Below are 10,786 nucleotides of genomic sequence, written 5' to 3' on the forward strand. Positions count from 1 at the left end.
TTGCTCGACATGGTTCATTCCATGATGAGTCGTTCTTCACTACCTATCTCATTCTGGGGGTATGCCTTAGAGACTGCCACCCATATCCTTAACTTAGTCCCTACGAAGAAGGTTACCAAAACACCTCACGAGATGTGGACAGGGAAGGCTCCCTCGTTAGCACATATCAAGGTTTGGGGTTGTGAGGCTTTCGTAAGACGAGAGACTCACGACAAGCTCGAACATCGTAGTGAGCGATGTATTTTCATCGGCTACCCGCAAAAGTCCTTTGGATATCTCTTTTATAGACCGAGTGACAATGTTGTCTTCATTGCGAGGAGAGGGATTTTCCGAGAGCGAGAACTCATAAGCCAAGGGGACAGTGGGAGGCAAATCGATCTTGAAGAGCTTCAAGAGTTGAGTGATGAAGGAACCTCTAACGCTGGCGTTCAACCCGAGGAGGAAACTCCGGTCGAACCGATTGACGAATCATTAACTTTTAGACGTTCCAGTAGAGTTAGTGTTCCACCCGTGTTGTATAGTTTTCATATAACTACCGAGGGTGATACGTATATTAGTGATAGTACACTAATAAATTTGGACGAACCTAACAGCTACAAGGAAGCCATGGCAGGCCCGGAGTCTGCAAAGTGGAAAGAGGCAATGGACAGCGAGATTCAGTCCATGTATGATAACCAAGTTTGGAGCTTGGTTGATCATGTACCAGGTCGTAAGACAGTCGGGTGTAAGTGGATCTTCAAGAAGAAGACTGACATGGATGGGAATGTGCACACTAATAAGGCGCGATTGGTTGCGAAAGGTTTTACTCAAACTCCCGGAGTTGAATATGATGAGACCTTCTCACCAGTTGCAAAGATAAAGTCTATTAGGGTGATGCTGGCCATTGCTGCATTTCATGATTATGAAATATGACAAATGGATGTCAAAACCGCTTTCCTTAATGGGAAGTTGGCTGAGGATGTTTACATGGCTCAGCCAAAGGGTTTTGTCAATGCAAAGCATCCCAATAGAGTGTGTAAGCTTGAGACGTCCATTTATGGACTTAAGCAAACATCTTGCAGATGGAATCTTTGTTTCGACAAGAAAGTCAAAGATTTTGGTTTTCTGCGAAGCGAGGATGAATCATGTGTATATGTCAAAGCCAGTGGGAGTATAGTGAGCTTCCTCGTATTATATGTCGATGACATACTACTCATAGGAAACGACATCCCGATGCTGCAGGAAGTAAAGTCCTGGCTTGGGAAGTGCTTTGCTATGAAGGTCCTCGGAGAAGCTGCCTATATTTTAGGAATAAGGATAGTGAGAAACAGGAGAAAAAGACTAATAGGACTTAGTCAGAGTACCTACTTGGACAAGGTACTAAAGCGTTTTAGTATGGAGAAGTCCAAGAAAGGGGAGTTACCGTTCCAAAGTAATGCCAAACTGAGTAAGACTCAATGTCCGAGTACCGAAGTCGAGATAGCAGAGATGAGTCGAGTACCTTACGCTTCCGCAGTTGGCTCGATCATGTATGCTATGACTTGTACTCGCCCTGATGTGGCCTTCGCTTTGAGCATGGTCAGCAGATATCAAGGGAACCCTGGCAAAGCACATTGGACCGCAGTCAAGAATATTCTTAAGTACCTTCGGAGGACAAGGAATGGTTTCTTATCCTCAGTGGGAGTGATGACTTAAAGGTGCGAGGGTATAGGGACGCCAGTTTTCAGACCGATAGGGACAACTACTGTTCGCAGTCGGGCTAGGTCTTTACCCTTAATGGAGGAGCAGTGACTTGGAAAAGTTCCAAACATGAAACCGTAGCTGATTCAACATGCGAATCAGAGTACATTGCGGCGAGTGAAGCATCAAAACATGCAATATGGCTGAAGAGTTTCATTGGAGACCTTGGAGTTGTACCAGCCATACAGGAGCCCATGGAAATTTTCTGTGATAACGAAGGAGCGGTTGCCTTGACCAAGGAACCGAGGGATCACGGTAGATCTCGGCACATCGAAAAAAATATCACTTTATTCGACATCGTGTAGAAGAACGACTCCTCGTAGTGAAGAGGGTATCGTCAGAAGATAACCCAGCAGATCCGCTTACGAAGGGACTGAGTAGGGTTAAGCACTTGCAACACACTAGGAGCATCGGGCGGAAGGACGATATTAGTTTAGATTAGATAGTTTAGAAACGTGTAATATATAAATGTAATTGACATTTGATGATTAAATAAAGGAGTATTATTTATTAGTAAAGTTATTGTCTTATGTTAATCATTTACCTATTGTTTCATTTTGCATGTTTTGACTTCCTGAATAATAGATTATTCGAACGGTCCATAGTCGTTCATATTTTGGAAGTAGGTATGAATGCAGACTATCATGAATTGGTGTGTAGATTGTCTGAAAGGTATTAGACATAGCAAAGGTTTGCTACAACGTTCATGAGTGCTTATGAACGAGTTTTGAGCATTGGAATAAACCCACGCTTGTTGGAATCACTTCATGGAATTTATCACGAGTGATCGCAAGACGATAATATCATATGGTCTTAAAACCTAGTTATATGGTTTATTATTTGCTGATTGGTTGTGCATTGATAATGCGAAAACGCATCAGTAACTTGATGTTATAAAACACATTGTCGTGTATGATTTAATTAGTGAATATTAAATGCATATAAGTCGAAGTTTATCTGTTCCTTTTATCCTAAGAGGGTAAAAGCGATATCAACGCCCCTCGATGATTTGGTTTGACTTATGTGTCGGGCCCGGTTAGGACTGAATTGATGTGTTCAATTAAGTTCTATGTCAAAGGAATCTGAGATCGAGAAACAAACTGTTGGACAATAAGTATGACTATGTTCCATGTGATTGTCCACATAATATCTAGAATAGAGGATCATACGTTCCCTTATCTAAAGGACAGTTTACTGATAAGATCAGAGTTCGACAACGTCTTTGAGAGCTACAATTGCTAATCGGATTTTGCTTGCATTTATGGTTACTAGACTTATCCAAGTGGGAGACTGTTGGATTAGTGTCTAAGCCCATAACCATATTTGATAAGTACTTGACCCGGTTGTGCATGGTCCTTTTGGGTTGCTTTCACCAAAGCAACTTGATTGGAGAAATAATAGAGAAAGACTTTATTATGGTTTATTAATATATTATAAAAATAATATATTAAAAGATAAATCATATTATTTAATTAATATTAGTCATAAATTAATTAAGAATTAATTTGGTGGCTAAAAGAGATTAATTGAATAAAGGGACTTAAACTGTCAAATGTGTGATAGTTGGATTTTGGCTGGGAAACCTAATAGGACAAAGGGATGAACGAAATTATGATAGGAGCCCATCATATTTTCGTCCATGGCCTTATTCCAGAAGGTTCCATGGGCTGCTTAATGTCTAAGCTGTCCATTAGGGTTTTGGAGGAAACCCTAGCTGCTCACAGTATAAATAAGGACCCTAGGCTACAAAATTCGTCCACTTGCTTCTAAGAGAACCCTAAGGCCGGATTTTGTAGCCTCCTCCCTCTCTCTCTTGCCTCTCCATTTGCTTTTGGTGTTTGTGAGCCATTAGAGGTACTACACTTGTGGTACTTGCTTTCAAGGATAAGGAGATTCAAGATTTAGGTTGTTATTACTACATAACAACAAGAGGTATGTAATACATCTCATATTATGAATTCCGAAATCCATAGAAGCATGCTAGGGTTCTTCATGGGTTCATAATGTTGTGTATCTAATAGTGAAAACATAGATCTAGTTCTAGGGTTGCATGCACACATATGATTGTTTGTATAAAACCCATCAATTTCATTAGTGATATTCAGGTGGATAAGAGCCTGAACTATGTTGAAAAACCCATTGCAGTTCTGGATAAAAAGATTAAAGCTCTTCGATATAAAGAGGTGAAGCTAGTGAAGGTGCAATGGTAGCACCGTAGACGCTCCGAATGGACCTGGGAGCCATAAGACGAAATGAGAAAGCATTATGCAGATCTTTTCGTACCAGCAGACTTCGAGGACAAAGTCTAGTTCAAGTGGGGTAGATTTCTAAAGGTCGGATCCAGGTATTTACCTTTCTTTCCCTTAGAATGAAATATTAGTGCATGTTTGGTCCCTTCGTGTGTTGGGCCTACTTATCGGTACGCTTAGCATACTAGGGAGGGTTGATTGCGGAGGTGTACCACGTATACAGGGCGTACCATGGGGCACGCGGGGCGTACATGGCTGAAGACCAAAACCCTAATATTCGGATTTGTGACCTATATAAACGTCCTTAAGTCATTTGGACCTTACCTTAACCAGCCTCCATCACTTCCAAACGTCCCTAAAGCTAGGGATGAAAGTGGGTCCAAACCTGGACCGGATGGACCCGGGCCCGGAAAACCCGGAACCGGTTAACGGGATTTTATAGAATCGGAAACCGGACCGATATATAGAAACCGGTTCCGGTTCGGTTCCGGGTATGGTTCCGGGTAAAGTGGGTCTAGAACCGGAAAACCCGAAAACATCAAAGTGGGTAGGTTGGAACCGGATAAAGTGGGTTTAGAACCGGAAAACCCGAAAAAACCAGAATTTTTTGGTAATTACTTACTACTTAGTGGGTTGAACTTTGAAAATTTTCATATTGATATCCCGACTTTGGGGGACTGTAACTTATTGAATACGAAATCACAATTAACAAAATTAGAGTCTAAAATCATGTACAAACTCTAAAATACACTCTGGAAAAACCTGCATGTCAATCCGACTTTAAACGAATGAGATATGCTTGTGTTAATATTTTCACATAATACAAAGTAGAAAAACAAATAGCTGAAAAGTTGAAAATTTTCAGTTTTGATATCCCGACTTCGGAGGACTGTAAATCATTGAATTTTAAACCAAAAATGACAAAATTATAGTCTAAACTCATATACAAACTGTAAACTAGAAGTTGGAAAAAACCACATGTCCATCCGACTTCAAACGAATTAGATATGCATGTTTTAAAACTTTCACCGAATACAAAAAAACTAAAAAACTAAAAACTTCTAGCTTTGATATCTCGACTTTTGAGGACTGTAAGTCAATGAATATAAAACTAAAAATGACAAATTTATAGTCTAGAATCATGTACAAACTCTAAACTACATGTTGGAAAAAACCGTATGTCAATTGGAGTTGAAACGAATAAGATATGCATCTTGTAAACGTTTCACAAAAACCGGTTCCGGCCCTAAAAGTGGTTCTGGTTCCAAAAACCGGTTCCGGATTTTAGACCCGGTTTACCCGGACCCAATGGACCCAAACCTGGATTACCCGGAACCCGGATAAAGCCAATTTTTAAACCCATAACCGGACCCGGTTCTATATATTCCGGTTCTAACAAGTCCGGTTTCGGTTCCGGTTCTAAATCTCATCCCTACCTAAAACCCTAAAACCCATTGTGTCTGTGTCTTGAGATTGTGAGTGCCTCAAATACCTCCTTTTTGGTGTTCTAGCAAAGAGAAAGAAGTAGAAGCAAGCATTGGAAGTGGAAAAACTTTTTGATCCTGCGTTTGGAGCTCATTGGGAAGCTTGTGGAGGTAAAAAGCTCAAACCTTGCCATCTCTTTTGCTAGTTTGAGTTAGTGTTTTGTTATAAAGTCTATTTTTGGTTCTTAGACCCTCTTTTGTGAGTTGTGCAACTCCAAATACTAGGGTTGTTAGATCTAAGCTCCTTGAGCATGCTTGATGCATAAAGTTGCCATCTTGAAGGTTGTATTGAGACCATGCATGAGTTTAAGGTCTCAAATGTGGTCTTAGGAAGAAATGAAGTATTGGGGACCCATGTGGCTTGCAAGGGCATAAAGTTGCCAACTTTATGTCCTAGGATATCTTAATAGACTCAGATCTGATGTTAGATGTTGAAATCTTAAGCATTAAGCACTTAATAAACTTTTGTGCTTGGGCTGGTTGTATGTTGGGCGTAAGGTCGAGCACACAACGCGTATGACCAAAGGGTCGAGTACGCTAAGCATATTGATGTGGTATGTTGGGCGTACGCACCACAGGAGAGTTGGGCTTCGTTGGGCTTGCAAGCTTATTGGGCCTTATTCAGCCTTGGACTTGGTCCCATTTAGAATTATTGGACTTTTGTTCTAGTTGGGGCATTGATGTCATGATTAGACCTTATTGGGCCATATGGCCCATTGTAGTTTGGAATTTGATCTTGAGCCCATTAATGTAGGTTAGACATTTGCGCTTTAATAGTGGGCCTTAGATCAAGATGTTGGGCCTTTGTCTAAGTTGTGACTCAATTCTAATTAGGGTGTTTTGTATATTTGTTCAATGTGAGATTATATGTTTCTGTATTGTATCAAAGCGGATGGGTAAGTAAAGGTTGCTTCTCGTTCTGTATAAGATATAAGAAGAGTGTAGTAATGTTTTTGTGTTTGCAGCTTTATAAATATGCATATTTAGCATAAAATTTGAAACAAAATCAAAAAACACAACTACAATCATGATTCAAGAACTGCTGTAATGTTACATAAGCAGCAATATCAATCTGGGTGGCGGACAAAGACAAGAGGTGAGGTGAGGTGAATTAAAAGAAAGAAAGAAAAGAGACATATCCATAATTAGACCTGAGCAGTGCCTTGAGTAAACTTGGGGTCCTCACACCTGTAACTGCCATCAGGTCCAATTCCAAAGCCTCTTGGATCAGCAAACACGTTTTCCAGCAGTTGGCTTCTTGAAGGAGCAGGGCTTTCATCTGCAAACTCCACAGCTTCTTCAACCACCTCATCTATCTTCTTCTCTATTGCCTTCAAATCTGCTTCACTCGCCAGTTTGTTTTCAATCAGATACCTCTTTAATCCTGTTATTGGATCTCGTGCTGCATAATGTGCCTTCTCAGCTGCCATGCCACAAAATACGAATATTCAGTATCAGTAACAACTTCTCAATACAATACAATCATACTAAGGGATTATTTTATTTAGTATCAACATCTTCTTTGGTTTATATTATGATATAAACTAGTTGAGCCTTATAAATCAATCTCATAAACAGATAGAACCTGGTATTTACCTACTACCTAGTTCCAGCAATCCCAGACCATGTACCCAAGAAAAGGCCAAGAATTTTATGTTTCTTCTAATCTCTATTCCATAGCCTCCATTATTTATAGATTGAAATTCTGTTCCAAAACCTTATTAACAACTTTTCTGATTGGGTTTTCATATTTCTTCAATTTTCTCTTAATTCTTGTTTGATTTGGGCTCTTTTGCTTCTTCATGTAAATGATTTTTTATGACCTTTTTCTGTACTGTTTTAACTATTATCTTGGAAGGAGATATCCTATAATCCAAGATTTCTCAGATTCTTGATCCTATGGAAGGATTTCCAAAAAATTTTAAATACCGAATTTGGATAAAATTGTAGGAGTTCAAATCCCTCCCCTTTTTTTGACAAGCATATATATGATTGGAAAGGAATTTCATTCCAATTAATCTTTTAAAATCCTATGAGACGCCCCTTGCCTTAAGGGGTTGTTTCTTTTTTACTAAATGAGCTTGATGTGTTAAGAACTTAATCTGGAGTGACATAATGATAATGGGTTAATCTAAAAAATCTGACTTAAGGCATTACGACACTAAGCATTTACCTATTTGCCTCCTGACTCTTGTTATGTTAGAACCAACGAATATTGTCAAAACTAATGAATATTGTGAAAATTATTTTTTGGAATGTAAGGGTAAAATGGTCCTAGAGTCTCATTCAGACGGTTTATTTGCTCCAAAAAAAAAAGGTTTTATGTGTACATTACTTTATCATTTCATATCCAACCACTTTACAGTTTACTGTATAGATGAAGCAGAGCAGGTGAATGATACACTAAATGACCATTTTACCCTTGGATTCGGAAAAACAGTTTAGATGATGAATGTCTGTCAACTTTAACGTGAGAGAAGTTGAGAGAGAAAGGACAAATAGTTAATTAGATTAAGCAAAGTTTTTGAGTTGATATTAAGTCAGAAGAGTCTGGAAAGTAAGTAAGAAAGAGTGGAGAGTAAAAGCAGGTAAGTTTTTGAGTTAACCTGGGTCACGAAGCTCATCAGGATCAGCCAAAGAGTGTCCTCTAAATCTGTAAGTCTCACACTCAACCAAAGTGGGGCCTTCCCCTCTCCGAGCCCTTCCAATAGCCTCCTTTGCTACCTCCCTGACCTTCAACACATCCATGCCATCAACATGGACACCTGGCATCCCAAAAGCGGGGCCCTTCTTCCAGATTTCTGGATCTGAAGTTGAACGCAGATGGGACATCCCAATTGCCCAAAGATTGTTCTCCACCACAAATATGATGGGCAGTTTCCATAGAGCCGCCATGTTCAAGCACTCAAAGAACTGCCCATTGTTGCAAGTCCCATCTCCAAAGAACGCCAATGTCACATGATCACAATCCGCTTCCTTCAACACTTCCCTCCTGTACTTGCTACTGAATGCTGCACCAGTCGCAACCGGGATGCCTTCTCCTATAAAGGCAAACCCACCAAGCACATTGTGTTCAGCAGAGAACATGTGCATGGATCCACCCTGACCTCGGCAACACCCTGTTTTCTTCCCAAACAGCTCGCTCATCACAGCACGTGCTGGCACCCCCTTGCTCAGAGCATGAACATGATCACGATAGGTGCTCACAACACTGTCCTCTTTCTTCAACAGCTTGATGAATCCTGAGGAAACAGCTTCTTGCCCGTTGTATAAATGGACAAAACCAAACATTTTCCCTCTGTAATACATCTGGGCACACATGTCCTCGAAAGCTCTGCCCAATATCATGTCCTCGTATACTTCTAAACCTTCTTCTTTCGTCAGCAGCTGCAGCGCACAAATCAATTTTGTAATAATATACTAACTCCTCTTCAGCTAAAGCTTTTTCACGATTTCGATATGTATATCAATTAAAATTCGGTAAAAAAAACAACATATAGCAATCAGTTGTTTATAATTGCCATTACCAAAAAAAAGGAAGAACATCTCAAAGCAAGTAAATTAACGCAGTAGAAAGAGAGAACGCACGAGATTGGTTTTGGATTTGAGCTTCTTTTCCTTGAAAACATCGGAGACAGCAACGATTCGGGAAGCAGCTTGACGTTGAGCAGTTGCAACGGATTGATTGAGTCGGAGGGTTCGAGTTGATCCAAGGAAAGGGGATGAAGTGGTGATGGGCTTAGCGGCCTTACTAAAGGGATCGGAGAGAAGCGGGTTGTCTGATCTGCTAGTGGCGTGGAGAGAGTGAGAGAGGGGCTGGATAATCATCTTGCTTCCAGAGAAAGCCATTGTCAGCTAAGCTAAGCTGCAATAGCTTTGGGGTTAGGAATTGAAATGGGGGAGATGAATAAATATACAGGGAGAGAGGCGGAGAGAACGAGAAAAGAGAGACAAAGAGGGGAAATGTGGCGTTGGTTTGATCTGTAGACGAAAGATGTCCACCCAACTCTCAAGTCTTAACTGTAAACCCAATGAACTTCTAACTTATTAGAATTAGAGAAAACTACAAATTTGGTCCCTCATGGTCAATTTTCTATGTTTCAGTCCATTGAATTTAAAGCATTAGATATGGGAGGTGTTATAATATCATTTCACATGCCACCTCAGCCTTAACAACAATAGAAGATGATGGTTCTATGTTATAATATTGTAATAGGTAAAGAAATATAGAAAAATGGTATTGAATTCTCATTTCAATATGCTGTAACGTCAACGTGAAGTATCATAACAAACAAATTGATGATATTCTCCATGTTATTATGAGACTGTCACCTCAGTAGTAACAACATTATGAAGACTCATATCATATGCTCTTACGGTTTTGGTCATTGACCAACTTAAAAAACCAAAAAAAAAAAACAAACTATTTTATCATTTATATTTGTTTTTATTTTTCTTTTACATCTTTGTAATCAAAAGACTAACAAAATGAAAATCTCAAAGTCTCATACCCCTTCTCTTCATATTTAATACACATACCGAAAAACTAAAAGATTTTTTTTTTATCATAGTTGTATCTTCATCTCGACACCATCCTAAGACGCAACAAATGAACTTTAATCTGTGTTTATCACGTCTTTCTATTTTCTTTGAATTAATTACCGCATTGGATATGATTTGGAGGAAACCAAAATTTGCGATTTTAATATTCCATATGTTGTATCTCACGATTATGGCCAACAATCCTCCGACTACGCTTCAAATGATATTCAAAAGATTAACGTGAAATTGGAGTACAAAAACACCGATGATCTACTTTTTTATATATAAAAAGCTAGTATAGTAATAGTTTTATTAGAAAAGGAAAAACAATTGGGCTTTTTTCTTTTTAGAATATATTGATAAAAAAATTATAAAAGTATTTTGTTGATTAACAACAAAAGAATATTTTAATGTTCAATAATCAAACAATATATGAAAAATATTTTCATTTTATTGTATCTATAACACATTAACACTTTTTAAACAATGAGAATATAGGAAATTTAAATCGATTAGTATAGCTTTAACAACGAAAACATATCCTAACACCTTGTTTTGTTATAATCAATTATATGTTTTGAATCATTCAATAATACATATAATACATAGCAACTTTCATTAAGAAATATATATTTTATTAATTTTTACTTATTAAATATGGTTATAAAGATGAAGGGAATTCTTCCTTATATTCCTTTCAACCTAAGTGTCACGTCATTGTTATATTAATTTTTTTTTCTTCTCTTACATCCACCTTTATTATTTCATATCACATGAGAATTCTATTGGATT

At 38.6% G+C, this 10,786-nt stretch overlaps 1 protein-coding gene across 1 annotated transcript; it reads right to left on the reverse strand.

Moving 5' to 3' along the window:
- Positions 1-6,418: 6,418 nt before the first annotated feature.
- On the reverse strand, positions 6,419-9,451 carry LOC145094188 (pyruvate dehydrogenase E1 component subunit alpha-3, chloroplastic-like). Its single transcript, XM_079032491.1, has 3 exons — positions 9,041-9,451; positions 8,059-8,839; positions 6,419-6,875 (listed from the first exon to the last, which is right to left on the reverse strand). The coding sequence occupies exons 1-3, from the start codon at positions 9,299-9,301 to the stop codon at positions 6,598-6,600; spliced, it is 1,320 nt and encodes a 439-aa protein (XP_078888617.1). The 5' UTR covers positions 9,302-9,451; the 3' UTR covers positions 6,419-6,597.
- Between the last annotated feature and the right edge of the window lie 1,335 nt (positions 9,452-10,786).

This window comes from Lactuca serriola, chromosome 3 (genome assembly GCF_051521515.1).
Source record: "Lactuca serriola cultivar US96UC23 chromosome 3, Lser_US96UC23_V15, whole genome shotgun sequence".
NCBI lineage: Eukaryota > Viridiplantae > Streptophyta > Magnoliopsida > Asterales > Asteraceae > Lactuca > Lactuca serriola.